Source organism: Gorilla gorilla, chromosome X, assembly GCF_029281585.2.
Source record: "Gorilla gorilla gorilla isolate KB3781 chromosome X, NHGRI_mGorGor1-v2.1_pri, whole genome shotgun sequence".
Lineage (NCBI taxonomy): Eukaryota > Metazoa > Chordata > Mammalia > Primates > Hominidae > Gorilla > Gorilla gorilla.
Window position 1 is genome coordinate 130,096,924 of NC_073247.2, and position 17,144 is coordinate 130,114,067.

The 17,144-nt window shown below is 38.3% G+C and overlaps 1 protein-coding gene and 1 non-coding gene across 3 annotated transcripts in view; both read left to right on the forward strand.

Moving 5' to 3' along the window:
* Nucleotides 1–17,144, forward strand: part of WDR44 (WD repeat domain 44) — a 100,965-nt gene that overhangs the window by 25,192 nt on the left and 58,629 nt on the right. Inside the window, exons 1-3 of one of the 2 annotated variants that reach the window (XM_063702970.1) lie at nucleotides 5,212–5,313; nucleotides 5,878–5,911; nucleotides 14,817–14,891. Coding sequence is in view for 1 of the 2 variants with exons in the window: in XM_004064760.4 (XP_004064808.1) it covers nucleotides 5,878–5,911; nucleotides 14,817–14,891 (109 nt within the window). In the remaining variant the exon portion in view is untranslated. Of the gene's footprint in view, nucleotides 1–5,211; nucleotides 5,314–5,877; nucleotides 5,912–14,816; nucleotides 14,892–17,144 lie in introns of those variants that run through there. The other variant, XM_004064760.4, reaches the window with a different exon arrangement.
* On the forward strand, nucleotides 13,852–13,959 carry MIR1277 (microRNA mir-1277). Its single transcript, NR_106388.1, has one exon. It is a non-coding gene; the product is annotated as a microRNA mir-1277 (primary transcript).

The window sequence follows — 17,144 nt, forward strand, 5'->3', positions numbered from 1 at the left end:
AAGCATTTAAAAAGCCTCTGAACAGTTCAATTAAAAAAAAAAAAGTGCCACAAAGTTCAAAATAAGATTATGTACGTAAAGTCTCATGGGGAGACCCTTAGGATCCCTAGATTCTCCCTTCACCATACAATTTCATATTAAGGAAATCTGGTTTCCCAGCTCAATGCAGATTAGAAGCACAAGTGAGAAGGATGGTGGGAAGAAAGCTTTTAAATGCAGGCGCGTGGCTGACTGTAATAAGCCACCGCTTATAGGCTGGGTGCGGTGGCTCACGCCTGTAATCCCAGCACTTTGAGAGGCTGAGGAGGGCGGATCGTCTGAGGTCAAGAGGTCGAGACCAGCCTGGCCAATGTGGCGAAACCCCATCTCTACTAAAAATACAAAAATAAGCCGGGCTTGGGGGCGGGCACCTGTAATCCCAGCTACTTGGGAGGCTGAGGCAGGAGAATAGCTTGAACCTGGGAGGCGGGGGTTGCAGTGAGCCAAGATCATGCCACTGCACTCCAGCCTGGCCAACAAGAGCAAAACTCTGTCTCAAAAAACAAAACAACAACAACAACAACAAAAAAAGAAGTGACCACTTAAAGTGAGGAAGGAAATATAAAACTATAAAACACAGACATTCCAGGCATAGTAACTTAGGGTCCTTGAAGGCAAATAAATCTGCACTTTAGGGTCCCTAAAGTGTATTAAAATATAATGTAATATTTGAGCGTGATAATTAAGAAGGAAAATTGTATATCCTTTGTTTAAGAAGATATTTTCAGGGAAAGAGTACTGAAACTGCAAGGTTTAACCTACTCATGTACTTATTTACAAGCTGCTTTTGAGATTTTTAAATTCAAAAATAGTTAAAATATTATCAAAAATTTGGCACTCAAAAGCTTCATCTCTCTGGAAATTTTACATGTGGAACGTTTCATTATTTCATTCCCTAGCAGTCCAAGGCAATTAGGTGTTAATTGTAGTTGTTAAAGGCAGGTCAGGATTCAGAGCCTTTGACTTAATCAGTTTAGTCCAATTCAAGAAGCAGCGTTAATTGCCTTTACTTTGGTGCTCATACACAGCACCAGTTACAGTGTTTTCATAATTATCTTCTTTTAAGTCCTTACCCAGAGAGGAGGCAGTATTGCGAAGTGGTTGAGAGAATGGGCTCTGGAGTCAGGCTGCCTAGGGTCAAATTCTGGCCCTACTGTTTACTAGCTGTACAATGTAAATGACCTAATCTGACTCAAGCCAGCTTTTGTTCTGTAAAATAGAGCAAGTAATATAACCACCTAATAGGAGGGCTGTGAGGACCAAGGAAGCTAAAACATGTCAAGTGTTATAGTTTTTGGTAAATGCTTAATAAATGATGGCCATTGTTTTATTTTATTTTATTTTTTCATTATACTTTAAGTTCTGGGATACAAGTGCAGAACGTGCAGGTTTGTTACTTAGATATACATGTGTCACGGTGGTTTGCTGCACCCATCAATCCGTCATCTACATTAGGTATTTCTCCTAATGCTATCCCTCCCCTAGCCCCCCACCCCCTGACAGGCCCTGGTGTGTGATGTTCCCCTCCCTGTGCCCATATGTTCTCCTTGTTCAGCTCCCACTTATGAGTGAGAATATGCGGTGCTTTATTATTTTTACAAGGCCCCTATTAGGAAAGTTGTGTGTGATAATACTAAATGATGTTTTTTATTGCTTCTTAGGGTGAAATGAATTGGTTTTTTTTCATCTTGGCACATGATACAAATCATTTTAGCCAACTTTGCAAGTTATAAATATGCCTTCACTTTTTACTAGGCATTAATGTTCTATAAATGGATTTAGAAATTTGTCACAAAGGAATTCTACTCTTACAGATTACCCTGTTAAAGACAGTTTTAGGCTTAATAGACTTGAAATTGTAGTAGTTTGAAATGTTCCTACCTACCAAGGCCTTAACAACTTTGTAACATTTAAAATATACCTCAAACATGAGTGTCTTTTGTTACTAGTTTTTTATTTAGTGATGTCACCCAGTTGCAAGCAGGATCCCATTTTAATCACCAGCTCAATATGATATAGCTTTTTCATGTTCCCTGTCGTTAAATGTGCTGGAACTTGACAGGCTATAGGGGACCTTTGCTGTATTCCAGAAATTGGTCTCAGGCTCCCCACTACTGACAGACTGCCACAGTGCCTTTGAGAAACTTGGAGCATTTCAGAGCTGCTGAAGAGACTACACTATCATGTGTGTCCCATGTACTCACTCACTTCATCCTCATAGAAGTTCTATGAAATAGATGGTTTTACCCCCTTTTGCAGAGGATGAGATCGAGGCTTGGAGAAATGATTTGATCACACATAGGATAAATAGTAGAAACAATATTGAAGCAAGGTTCATCTGCCCAAAAGCCTATATTTTACTGTCTCCTTGTCTCTCAAAAGAAAATAATAAATTACTCTGTATAGTTTGTACACAGTTATATGTAAAGCCCCACCAGAACCAATCTAGAATATTTCCATATATTTCCATGTGTGTCAGTAATTAGCCAATAACTTTGATCCTATGAATCAACAGCCAGAGAGTACTGTTTTTGAAACCGGTGACACACAAGAAATAAATATGGCTTCCTGTTTTTTTTTTTGTTTTTTTTTTTGGTTTGTTTGTTTTGTTTTTTGACAGCTAAAAAACCTGTTCAGATATCTCAAGGTGTGAGGGTTGCTGGAAAGGCCAAGTTTCTTCCCTTCTCTACCTCATATGGGGCTTAATTTTAAAATATCTTACCCTTCTTGCCTTTATGCCTTTGTTGCAGGTGATTGGCATCCTGAATTTGTACCACATGGAAATTTGTGCCCCTTAAAGGTTTTTCAGGCTAGGTGCAGTAGCTCACCCCTGTAATCCCAGCACTTTGGGAGGCTGAGGTGGGAGGATCGCTTGAAGCTAGGAGTTCAAGACCAGCCTGGGCAGCAAAGTGAGACCCCATCTCAAAAAAAAAAAAAAAAAGAAAACAGGTTTTTCATTTTTGCTTTTTAATATTTGTTGTTGTTTTGATTGCACTTGTATTATTTAAGATATCAATTTGTGTGGAATCTTCTTTCTTTTTTTGAGTATGGATTAGCCTCAGTCCTAACTAATCAACTCTAGATAAACAGGATTTTGATACATTGCAGTGTAAGTTTGTCAGGGGACCAAAATAATTAGCAATATATGTTTTCATTTCTGGAAATTGTCCTTTGTTAACACATATTTATATTGACCAGACATTGTAATTAAATGGGTACTATTTTATGACAACTACTTTTTTTGTTTTCTAAACAAATTTAACTCCCTCCCCCAAACTAGAATGATTATCTAATTTATCTTTGTATCTCTAGTCTTGGTACATAGTAGGTAATTCATAAATGTCAGCTTTGGGTGTCTGGTTTTATTTTTTGTTTTGAGACAAGGTCTCGCTCTGTCACCCAGGTTAGAGTGCAGTAGCACAATCATGGCTCATGGCTCCTGGGCTCAAGTGATCCTCCTACATCAGCCTCCCAAGTAGCTAAGACTGCAGGTGTGCAACCCCATGCCTGGCTGGTTTGTTTTTATTTTGTAGAGATGGGGTGTCACTATATTGCCTAGGCTGGTCTCAAACTCCTGAGATCAAGCAATCTTCCCACCTTGGCCTCCCAAAGTGCTGGGATTACAGGTATGAGCCTCTGCACCCAGCCCATAAATGTTTGTTGAGTAAAGGGATTGATTTTCTGTTACTCAAAAGTAATTTTTTTAACAAATTAAGTTTTTATTAGAGGTCAAGGATTCCTCTACCAAAGGAATCATTACCCAGTTTGGCATATAAAAACATGTTAGTAGGACTCATTGCTTCTCTTGGTTGTGCTCCAAAATACGACTTTGAGGAAAAGTCACTTAATCTCTTGGAATCTCAGTTTCTTGATCTGTAAAAAGAGGCTGTGTGATTAGATCATCTTGAAGGTGCCTTTCAATTCAGATTTGCATCATGTAATCATTGGATTTTACAAAAAATATTAGAAATGGCATATTAATTATTTAAAACTTTCCTATTGCATAATCCCAAGGTATAATAACTAAGTAGCCTTATGCTTTGAAGCAGATGTCAGACTGTTCCTATTCAAAAAAAAAATGTGGGGGAAGGGGTGAAATGGTGAAAAGTTACTTTTAAAAATTATTACATCCAGGCTGGGTGCGGTGGCTCCCTCCTGTAATCTCAGCACTTTGGGAAGATGAGGCGTGTGGATTGCTTGAGCCCAGGAGTTCGAGACCACCTTTAGCAATGTGGCAAACCCCGTCTCTATACAAAAGTACAGAAATCAGCTGAGCATGGTGGCACGTGCCTGTAGTCCCAGTACTTGGGAGGCTGAGGTGGGAGGATTGCTTGAGCCCAAGAGGTTGAGGCTGCAGTGAGCCATGATGGTGTCACTGCACTCAAGCCTGAGTAACGGAGTGACACCCTTTCTCAAAAAAATATGTATTACATCCAGAGTAGTCTGTTTAAGAACAGAGTCTTGCTCCAGTAGAAAAATGAGCTGAGAGTGGTACACAGTGGTTCGTTCCTGTAATCTCAGTACTTTGAGAGACTGAAATGGGAGGATTGCTTGAGCCCAAGAGTTCGAGACCAGCCTGGGCAACATAGTGAGACCCTGTCTCTACAAAAAAAATACAAAATATTAGCTGGGTGTGGTGGCGCATGCCTGTAGTCCCAGCTACTCAGAAGACTGAGACTGGAGGATTGCTTGAGACCAGGAGGTCGAGGCTGCAGTGAGCCAAGATCACACCACTGCACTCCAGCCTGGGCAACAGCAAGACTCTGTCTTTAAAAAAAAAAAGAAAAAGTAAAAGCTGAGAACAAAAATGGGTATCTCTCTTCAAAATCGATATAAATGTCTAATACATATGAAAATTTTCATCCACACTGGAAATCAAAGTACAAATTAAAACACCAATGAGATATACTTTTGCCTGTCAACTTGGTAAAAAAAAAAAGTTTAAAATAACACTTATTTTTGGTGAGGGTATTAAGAAACAGGCATTCACAGAGCAGTTAGGAGTGTAAACAGGTACAAGTCGGCAGTTTGAAAGTAGTGTTATGTCATATACAACTATATATGTACATATGAAGACAAAAGATACTCAGATCTCTAGGTGATAAGATTATATATGAATCACTTTAATTTTCTTCTCTCTCTTTTTTTTTTTTTTTTTTTTTTAAGAGATGGGATCTTGCTGTCTCCCCCAAGCTGGAGTGCAGTGGCACAATCATGGCTCACTGCATCCTTGAATTCCTGGGCTAAAGCAATCCTCGTGCCTCAGCCTCGCAGGTAGCTGGGTCTACAGGCAATAGCCACCACACCTGGATAATTTTTAAATTATTTGTAGAGACAGGGTCTCACTCTGTTGACCAGACTGGTCTTCTCCACTTTTTTTTCCTTTTTCTTTTTGAGATGGAGTCTCGCTCTGTCACCAGGGCTGGAGTGCAGTGGCATGATCTCGGCTCACTGAAACCTCCGCCTCCCGGTTCAGGTGATTCTCCTGCCTCAGCCTCCCAAGTAGCTGGGATTATAGGCACGCACCACCACGCCCTGCTAATTTTTGTATTTTCTGTGGAGGTGGGGTTTCGCCATATTCAGGCTGATCTTGAACTCCTGACCTCAGGTGATCCACCTGCCTCAGCCTCCCAAAGTGCTGGGATTACAGGCGTGAGCCACTGCGCCCAGCCTCTCTTCCACTTTTTGTTTTCCACATTTTCTATGTGCACACAAGACTTTTCAGTCACAAAATATATACACATTTTTTAAATGTGGACTTGTCTGTAGTAAGTGTATAGAAGTATTTGTCTTCTCATCTCCTCTATTCAACACCTCCTTACTTTTATTTCTGAACAGGTCTCCAGGAAAAGTTGGGCTTTCAACATTCAAGGTAAGTTGTGCTTTCTGAAAGTTATGTTTTTAGAAATTGTATACTTTTTATTCGTGTTTTTGTGTAATTCTTCATTTTCTTGCTTTTGCTTTTTTTTACTTATTTTTTGCTCAGTAATATAGTCATTATGTCCTACTTGGTATACATAGGTACTCTAGAAATACATAACTAAATGTTATGCTGTAAAGAAGGAACTGTAAGTATTTTTTAGATTTCTACTGATTTTTATTTGTTTATAATATCTAGAATAAAAGAACATTTGTGTGTGTGTGTGTGTGTGTTGAAAAAGTAATACTTGGCCAGGCATGGTGGCTCACACCTGTAATCTCAACACATTATGGGGCTGAGGTGGGCAGATCAGTTGAGGTCAGGAGTTTGACCCCAGCCTGGCCAACATGGTGAAACCCTGTCTCTACTAAAAAAAAACACACAAAAATTATCCAGGTGTGGTGGCGCAGACCTGTATTCCCAGCTACTTGGGAGACTGAGGCAGGAGAATCGCTTGAACCCAGGAAATGGAGGCTGCAGTGAACTGAGGTCGTGCCACTGCACTCCAGCCTGGGTGACAGAGCGAGACTCCACCTCAAAAAAAAAAGCAAAAAATTAATACTTGTGTGTCAAAAATGTACAGTAACTGAAACACATGTATACTTCTTGTGGGCCCATGTACCATCACTATATATAAAAATCAGTCCCAGCTTATATTCAGGCAAAGGAGTTTGGTATTGAGATATTATGCCACTGAGAGCCATTTTAAGTATAAGATATCACCAAACGGAACTATTTATATCAGATAGAGTATATATTGTATATGTATATGTGTATATGTATATTTATATGTATGTGTAATCTCAAACATGCTATATTTTTTTCAGTTCCAGTATGCCGACCTTCTGTTTATACACATTGGATACCAGTCTCTTTGATAAATTATGATATGTTTATATGAAATATTCTACAGTAGTAGAAATGAATGAATTAGTTATGTACAATGACATGGATGAATTTCAGCACTAGAGTGTTGAGTCGGGGGTAACTACTCATAGAAAAACATATACAGTAACATTTCATTTATATTAAGTTCAAAAGCGTGCCAAACTAAAGAATATATTGTTTAGAGAATAGATTGTTTAGAGATACAAGCATGGTAAAACTGTGAAGAATTACCAGGGAATGAGAAATACAAAATTTAGGATATTGGTCATTCTCTGAGGGAGAGACATTGTAATGGAAATGGAGAAGGATACACAAGAGACTTGAAAACTGATGATAATGTTCTTTTTCTTAAATTGAGTACTTAAGAAAAGTTATATCGTAACTCTTACGCTAAATAAAAATTATTTTGTATTTACTTAATATTTAATAAAAACAGTCTTTAAAAGTAATAACATGTGTAGGGTTGAAATTTACTCAGGACAAAATGTATATGGTTGAAAATGTAGCTTTCCTTCCACTTCTCATCCCCCACCTCTCAAACTTCATATCCAGAGGCGATTACTGTTTATGCTTATAGGTCTTAAAAGCCATTTAGTGCTAAGATATTTTTATATTATAACAAATAGATTTGGAGAATTTACTTTACCCCAGTAATTATAGATTGTCCTTAACTTGAGTGAAATTAGATAACAAGTATACATATTTAGTAAATAAATATGAAGTTGGATATTGTTCATTTTTTTAACTTTTTATTTTGAAATAATTATAGATTCACAGGAAGCTTTAAAGATAATGCAGAAAGGTCCTGTATATTCTTCACCATTTCCCCAGTGGTTATATCTTAATTATAGTACAATTTTAAAATGAGGAATTTAACGTTGGTGCAATGCGACTGTATAGTTCTGCGCCGATTTATCATATGTGTATATTTGTATAACCACCACAATGAAAATGCAGAACTATTTCATCATCACAAAGATCTCCGTTGTGCTACCCCTTTATAATCACACCCACCACCTTCCCCATATCATCCCTAAATCTGTTTTCCATCTCTATAATTTTGTCACTTAAGGAATGTTCTATAAATGGAATTATATACTATGTGACCTTATGGGATTGGTTGAAAGGGTCACGATCCATCCAAGTTGTTGTCTGTATCCATGGTTTGTTTCTTTTTACTGCCGAGTAGTATTCTATGATAAACATGTACTGAGGCTATTGAGTGCATATTATGAATAACAGTATATCTATTGATATTGTAATATAAAGGAAGGCTTGATATAGTTCTGATTGTTGGTGATTTTACAGTCTGTTGGAAGAGACATGTATACAAAAGGGCAATTTATGAGGTCTCGATATTTGTAAAATAGAATAGACGTGTTAACTGCCACAAGGGGTTTGGAGGAACGAGAGGAAGATAGAATTGGCATGAGAGCACTGTTACCTGAAATAGCAGAGAAAAGTTTCAGGGAGGAAATAGAACTTTCGCTGAGCTTTGAAAATTGGGAGAGGTTTGCATAGGTAGATAGAGAAAAATTGGGAAAGCATTGTAGTTAGGAAATAGTAGGGACTAATTAATATGCAAAAGCATGGGATTTGCTAGAAGCATTGAAAAACTGTGACCAGTGTAAAAGTTTCAGTGGTAGAGTACTGGAAAATAAATTGAGGCCAGATTGTGATGAGCCTTGAATGTCAGGTTACGTGATTTTATCATAATACTATGTATACATGCATTGAAACATCACATTGTACCCTGTAAATATGTATCATATTATGTGTCAATTAAAAATTAAATTATAATTTAGAAAAGAGATGGGGCGCAGTGGCTCACGCTTGTAATCCCAGCACTTTGGGAGGCTGAGACGGGCAGATCACCTGAGGTCAGGAGTTAGAGACCAGCCTGGCCAACATGGTGAAACTCCGTCTTTACTGAAAATACAAAAATTAGCCAGGCGTGGTGGCACACGCCTGTAATCCCAGCTACTTGGGAGGCTGAGGCAGGAGAGTCACTTGAATCTGAGAGGCTGAGGTTGCAGTGAGTCAAGATTGTGCCACTGTACTCCACCCTGGACGATAGAGTGAGACTCTGTCTCAAGTTAAAAAAAAAATTTAGAAAAGAACTCTGATCTTTAAAATTTTGAAGCAGGATATTTTTGGGTTTCTTTTCCTTGCTTTTCTTTTCTTTTGTTCTTTCTTCCTTTTTTTTTTTTTGATGGAGTCTCACTCTGTCACTCAGGCTGGAGTGCAGTGATGCAATCTTGGCTCACTGCAACCTCCGCCTCCTGGGTTCAAGCAATTCTCCTGCCTCAGCCTCCCAAGTAGCTGGGATTATAGGCGCCCGCCACCACACCCAGCTAATTTTTGTATTTTTAGTAGAGATGGGGTTTCACCATGTTGGCCACACTGGTCTCAAATGACCTCAAGTGATCTGCCCACCTCAACATCCCAAAGTGCTGGGATTATAGGCGTGAGCCACTGGGCCCGACCAGGATATTTTTGTTTTTTGAAGGTCTCACTCTGTCACCCAGGCAAGAATGCAATGGCACAATCACAGCTCACTATAACCTCGAACTCCTGGTCTCAAGGACTCCTCCCACCTGAGACTCCCAAGTAGCTAGGACTACAGACTCAAACCCCACACCCAGCTATTTTATTTTATTTTTATTTTTTAGAGATAGGGTCTTGCTAGGTTGTCCAGACTGGTCTGAAACTCCTGGCCTCAAGCCATACTCCTCCCTTGGCCTCCCAAAGCATTGGGATTACATGAATGAGTCACTGTGCCAGGCCTAAAGAGGGACATTTAAAAAGTCAACTTTTATATGTCTTACAGCTGTGCTGCCCAAGGTGGTTTTTTGTTTCTTTGTTTGTTTGTTTGTTTTTGCTGGGGAATTAAGAAAACTGGTGGAAGGGTGGAAGAAAGTTTGGAGGAGAAAGACTTAGGTGCAAAGAAAGCTGTCAAGAGGCAGTTAAAATGTCAAGACATGAGACTCCAACAAAGGGAACAGCATTGAAAGGAATGGATGTATGGATATGACAGCGATTTAAGAGTTGTTTACTTTTTAAAACAATTTTCTCAGCAAAAAAAGAGTGGAAGTCACATTTCTAAGTTTTTCTCCTTTTTTTTTAAATTTCAGTTTAGTAGCTTCCCTTCCATTACTACTAAAAATTACCAGTTACCTGAATTTTTCTATAATTAATGTTTTTAGCTTAATGTTCTTTAGTAGGTAATAATGAAGATTTCTGTGAGTGTAGATCACTTTCATACAAATACTTTGTTGGGTGTACTTATTAAAATTAAAAAGCTGAAATCTTATAACCAAATACTGCAGGGGGGTTATAGACAGCTCTGTAATATCCAACATAGGTGGAGGTAACTGTTATATGAATTGCTGAAAATTGAATAAGCTACCATACCTTTTAAGGAAGCAAATTTTTGATACTGTGATAGATAGGAGTTAGAGAAATTGCCTAATAGTAGGGAAGCTGGGATTTAGTAAGTACTGCATTTTAATAATGGGTCAGCACATCACCAGAAGTAGGTAATGGACTGTCTCAAGTATAGCTAGGTTGGCATTGGTTGTCTGTGGACACATGCTTGGCTTCCATTCCTTTGTCCCAAAAGCCTGCTCAAGGTGTTAGAAGGACCTGGATCTTATACATCACTGAGAGAGAATCATAATTGACTGTATATCCTAAGTCTGATTTTATTAAGAAGTCTTCTCTGGAGATCAGGCCCTCTGGTAGGTGCCATATCACTCCTTTAAACTTGTGACTTAAAACAGCAGAGTACCTTAGGAGTTACTATCTTTTAAAAGTTCAGACTCCAAGAGAGTTTTGTTAAAGCCAAATAAAATAGAAGTCTGATCACTGCTTGGCAGTTTTGGCTAGTGTAGGAATGTTAATCTTTTATAAGTAAATAATTGAAACAAATTAGGCCGAGTGCAGTGACACATAGGCCGAGTGCAGTGACACATAGGCCAAGTGCAGTGACTCACGCCTGTTATCCCAACACTTTGGGATGCTAAGGTGGGAGAATGGCTGCATTCCAGACTGGGCAACTGCGAGACCCTGCTTCTAAAAATCAGTTAATCAAATTGAGGTCCAAAGATTATTAATGTGTAATTTTATGTAGCTTAATTTAGGGAAAATATCCACAGAATTATGCTGTACAATGCTTCTGATTTTCCTACTGATAAACAGTTATTAGAAAATAATTGGATAAAAATAATTAGTAGGACAGTTGAAGGTGTTTCTCTAATATGCATTAACTGTTATTTATTTATTTATTTTTTCTTTTTTCCTGCGGACCCCGTTCTGCTGAGAGCATCAACTATTCTTAATGGTGATCAGCTTCCAAGTATTCTTTTTTTTTTTTTTTTTTTGGAGACAGAGTCTCGCTCTGTCCCAGGCTGGACCAAGTATCCTCTTAATGGTGATCAACTTCCAAGTATTCTCTCTCCACTTTGTCAAGGTTATCTTATCAATTGGTCTTGGTTAGATTTTTATTTCTTTTTTTTTTTTTCTTTTTTTTTTTTTTTGAGACAGGGTCTTGCTTTCTTCCCCAGGCTGGAATGCAGTGGCATTATCATAGCTCACTACAGCCTCAGGCTCCTAGGCTCAAGTAGTCCTCCCACAACAACCTCCAGAGTAGCTGGGACTGCAGGCACATACCACCATGCTTGGCTAATTATTATTTTTTTTAGAGGCGAGGTCTCACTATGTTGCCCAGGCTGGTCTCAAACTCCAGGTTTCAGCCTGTGCCCGGCCTTCTTTCGTATAAAACCAGGATCCAATTAAAGCCTATGTAAACTTAAGATGTATGTATTAACTGAAGAAAAAACAGAGCATGCATCATTCAACATTCATTCAGCAAATGATTATTTAGTGCTGGACACTGTTTTAGGTACTGAACAAACTGTAGATAGAACAAACAAGGTCCATCTCTCATGGAGCTTACATTCTAGTGGGACAGGGAAGAGACAAAAAATTAGCAATAAATAAGGTCATTTCAAACGATAAGTGCAATGAAGGAAAATAGGATAATGTTTTCCCAGCACCATTTATTGAGTAGGGAAGCCTTTCCCCATTCTTTGTTTTCATCAGGTTTGTTGAAGACCAGATAGTTGTAGGTGTGAGGTCTTATTTCTGTATTCTCTATTCTGTTCTATTGGTCTGTGTGTCTCTTTTTGTACCAGTACCATGCTGTTTGGTAACTGTAGCACTGTAGCATAGTTTGAAGTCGGGTAGCATGATGCCTCCAGCTTTGTTCTTTTTGCTTAGGATTTGCCTTGGCTATTCAGGCTCTTTTTTGGTTCCCTATGAATTTTAAAATAAAATTTTCTAGTTCTGTGAAGAATCTCAGTGGTAGTTTAATAGTAATGGCATTAAGTCTATAAATTGCCTTGGGCAGTGTGGCCATTTTAACGATATTGATTCTTCCTATCCATGAGCGTGGAATGTTTTTCCATTTGTTTGTGTCATCTCTGGTTTCTTTGAGCAGTGGTTTGTAGTTCTCCTTTCACCTCCCTAGTTAGCTGTATTCCTAGGTATTTTCTTTTCGTGGCAATTGCAAATGGTGGGAGTTTATTCCTGATTTGGCTCTCTGCTTGGCTGTTATTAGTGTATAATAATGCTAGTGATTTTTGCACATTTATTTTGTATCCTGAGACTTTGTTGAAGTTTATCAGGTTAAGAATCTTTTGGGCTGAGACTATGGGTTATCTAGATATAAGATCGTGTTGTCTGCAAACAGGGATAGTTTGACATCCTCTCCTCAATCCCATTACTGGGTATATACCCAAAGGAATATAAATCATTCTATTATAAAGACACATGCACACACATGTTCATTGCAGCACTATTCACAATAGCAAAGACATGGAATCAACCTAAATGCCCATCAATGATAGACTGGATAAAGAAAATGTGGTACATATACACCATGGAATACTATGCAGCCATAAAAAAGAACGAGATCATGTCCTTTGCAGGGCCATGGATGGAGCTGGAGGCCATTATCCTTAGCAAATTAATGCAGGAACAGAAAACCAAATACTACATGTTCTCACTTATAGGTGGGAGCTAAATGATGTGGACACATGAACCCATAGAGGGGAACAACACATGTTGGGGCCTATCAGAGGGTGAAGGGTGGGAGGAGGGAGAGGATCAGGAAAAATGACTAGTGTGTACTAGGCTTAATACCTGGGTGATGAAATAATCTTTACAACAAAACCCCATGACACAAGTTTACCAATGTAACAAACCTGCACATGTACCCCTGAACTTAAAGTTAAAAAAAAAAAGAAAAATAGGATAATGTGATAGAAAGTTAAGGAGTCAGATAAGGCTATTTTGAGATGGTCAGGGAAGTATTTTCTGATAAAACAGCACTTGAGCTATGACCCTAATGGCAAGGAATCATCCTATTGGCCAGAATGTAATTGTGGGGGAGTGGTATGAGAGGGAGATGAGGAGTGTAGAAGATATCAAAAATGTAGGCAGAGGCTATGTCATGTTTAGGCCTTCATGGGCCTTGGTACTGTTTGGATTTTATCTAATGCTTAAGAGTCCATGAAACATTTTTTTTTCTAGAAGAATCTGTGTAAGATTGGTAGTATTCTCCAAATTCTGGGGGAGGAATTCAGTGCTCAAAGATATTGCAAGTCCTACAGAAATTTCACTGGCACGTTAAATCTTTAACATTTTAATAATCTCTGGAGTAATTTCATTATTGAGCCTATTGTGATCATATCCTGATACTTGTATAAGTGCCACCTAAATAATTAATGTGCCTTGAGTCCCTTATCTGTCTAAAATGGTTATAATGACCTTCCTCTAACAAACTCTGTGATGTGCACAAAGAATTATGGTTTTTTTTTCTCAGTATCAAGAGTAGCATTCAAATTGCTGTGCTTCTATAAATAGACAACTTAAGATTGAGAAGAGTATTGTATTGAGATTTGCAAATATATGATTGTCTTATTTTACCCTAATTTTTTCCAGCAGAAATGCAGTATCCATTTCTAACCTCCCAAATATATATATATATGTACGTATGTGTATATAAATGTATACGTAGATATATATGTATTTTTGGTGGGTTTAATTTTTTTCATCTTTTTTCATAGTTTTTTTAGGGGCTTCATTTAACTTCTGGTTAAGTCTTGATTTCTTTTATCTAAAGCATGTAGAATTTTAAGAAAACTATTCCCTGAATGTGGTTTTCTGTGTTATATACTTTTGTATTTGTGCATATTTATGGAGCAATGCTTTGGGAAAAATAACAATTTTTATTCAGCCCCTTGCTTAAATCCTTAATCCTTTTTAGCTGTAAAAGTACGTAGAAGTTCTTATCGTCCATTACGGTTTTTTAATGTTAAAAAGTTGAGCAAGTTTTCACATTTAAAGGTAAATATCCTATTGCAGAATAATAGAATATTGCTGATGGGTAACTTTCTTATGCAAATTACATTGTCCCATTTGGCATAAAATTTCTGAGCGTCTATCAGTATTCAGAAATCTAAGCCCTTTAGGCCGGGTACAGTGGCTCACACCTATAATCCCAGCACTTTGGGAGGCTGAGGTGGGTAGATCACTTGAGGTCAGGAGTTCAAGACCAGCCTGGCCAACAAGGTGAAACTCTGTCTCTACTAAAATTACAAAAATTAGCCAGGTGTGGTGGCACGCGCCTATAATCCCAGCTACTCGGGAGGCTGAGGCAGGAGAATCACTTGAACCCGGGAAGCAGAGGTTGCAGTGAGCCAAGATTGTGCCACTGCACTCCAGCCTGGGTGACAGAGTAAAACTCTGTCTCAAAAAAAAAAAAAAGAAGAAGAAGAAGAAATCAAAGCCCTTTAAGGGCCTTTGATTTATTAATGCTGCATTTTCTCATTTGTACCCCTTTAAAGCATATTTTTAAAGAAAAGATGTCATCATTTGGTCTCTATTTCTTTTCTTTTTCAAACAGGAAACAGAGAACACTGCATACAAAGTTGGAAATGAGTCCCCTGTACAAGAATTGAAACAAGATGTGTCTAAAAAGGTTGGAAAGATACAATGTCAATATTAGTTTATAGCAGACATCATATTTATATGGTATATTTCAAACAGCTTTTATATTCTTTTAGTATAGCGCTCTGTACATGGCTGATGTTCAGCAAATGTTTCATGAATCTGTCACATTTGTGGTTGAAGACATTTCAGTCTTTTTAGAAGTCCTTTTCGTATTCTAATTGGTAATTTATCCTTGAGACAATATTTTGTAAACTGCTTTTATTTTTTATTCTTGTATTTTTATCAGAATAAGCCCTAACTCTTCTTGAGGTTACTACCAGGAGTTATGGGTATTGAAAAGCTCAGTGCAGCAACATTCTGATGTCTTTAGGAATCAGAAGTTATAAGAAGTCCTTACTCTGATAGTACCTTGATACCTTTTAAAAAATTGATGCTATGAAGCTTCAAAGGTTGGTTTACTAGAAGAGACTGAGCACAAGATCGGTATTTTGAAAATGGGCAGTTTACAGTATCAGGATAAAACTCAAGGAGAAAGACAGGATGGTGTGTTTTTATTCATTTATACAAGTTTTATGTGTTTTCTGTGCCCTAGGCAATGTTCTAGCCAGTGGGTTTCCAGAGGCTAACAAAATGACACATTCTCCACCCTAGAGTTTCTCCAGTACTGGCGCTCGACATTTTGGGCTAATAGAGGGTAGGGGAAGGCCTGTTGTGTGCATTGTAAGATGTTTTAGCAGTATCCCCAGCCTCTACTTACTAGATGCCAATAGCATCCTCAACTCCCAATTATGACAACCAAATATATCTCCAGATGTCTGGGAAGGGGTATGGAACAAAATAACCCCTAATGGAAAACCACTGTTCTATCCTTATGGAATTTAGAAATTTAATGGACTACATTTTTTTTTTTTTTTTGAGGCAGGGTCTCACTCTGTCGCCCAAGCTAGAGTGCAGTGGCACACTCATGGCTCACTGTAGCCTCCACCTCCTGGACTCAAGTGATCCTCCCACCTCACCCTCCTGAGTAGCTGGGACTACAGGTGTATGCCACCATGCCTGGATAATTTTTGTATATTTTATAGAGACAAGGTTTTGCCATGTTTCCCAGGCTGGTCTTGAAATTCTGAGCTCAGGCAATCCACCCACCTCAGCCTCCCAAAGTGCTGGGATTATAGGTGTGCAACACTGTGCCCAGCCAGACCACATATTTTAATATTGATCATACTTTTTCCTTTAAAGGAAAAATGTTCCCTTTTGGGACGAATGGTGGATTGCATAGCAGTGTACATAACAGGAATTGAACCATTTTTTTAAAAAATAAGAAATTGCCTATAATTCTATACTATAACACACAGGTGTCTTGATTTTTCAGCATTTCCTTCTGGTTCTCATCCATTAGCATACATTTTTCTGCCTAATTGTAGTGTAGGTAGAATTTTATATTCTGTCTTTTACTCTTACCATTTTTAGATTTTCCTCATACTTCTATATGAGTTCTGTACTCAGATGCATCAGTTTCCATCAAGTAAATGGATTAAAATGTTATCTAGCTATTTTTATTGTTGAAACTTAAAATATTCCTGTTTTTTCCACTATAGCTTTTCTTATTTTTTAAAGAATGTTTTTCTTAGGATAAATTACAAATGTATAACTATCTATAGTTAGTGGGGAAAAAAGATGATTTTAAGGAGAGTTTAGAAGTTTAAACAGTAGTGAGAAAACACTGTGGAGCAGAATGAGGTTTAAGATTCTAAATAATCACTTTTTAAGTTCTAGCCTTTTCAGTTGAATTAAGTATGAATCACTAATGATAAAGGCTATGGGGATATACCCTGGATGATGGCATACTCTGCTCTCGAGTAACTTACATTTTAGTAGAAGAAATTGGATAAACACAAAACTAAATGCAGTAAGTATTCAAATAAACTTAGAAACTATTGTAAGAACACAAAGGGAAGGAGACTTCTTGCTTGGGGGTAGGAATGAAGATGACTTCATGGAGGAGGTAGCATCTGAGCTGGTTCTTAATGAATGCGTAAGATTTGGACAGGCTAGGCCGGGCATGGTGGCTCACGCCTATAATCCCAGCACTTTGGGAGCCGAGGCAGGCGGATCACCTGAGGTCGGGAGTTCAAGACCAGCCTGACCAACATGGAGAAACCCCATCTCTACTAAAAATACAAAAATTAGCTGGGCGTGGCGGCGTGTCCCTGTAGTCCTAGCTACTTGGGAGGCTGAGGCAGGAGAATCGCTTGAACCTGGAGGCGGAGGTTGCAGTGAG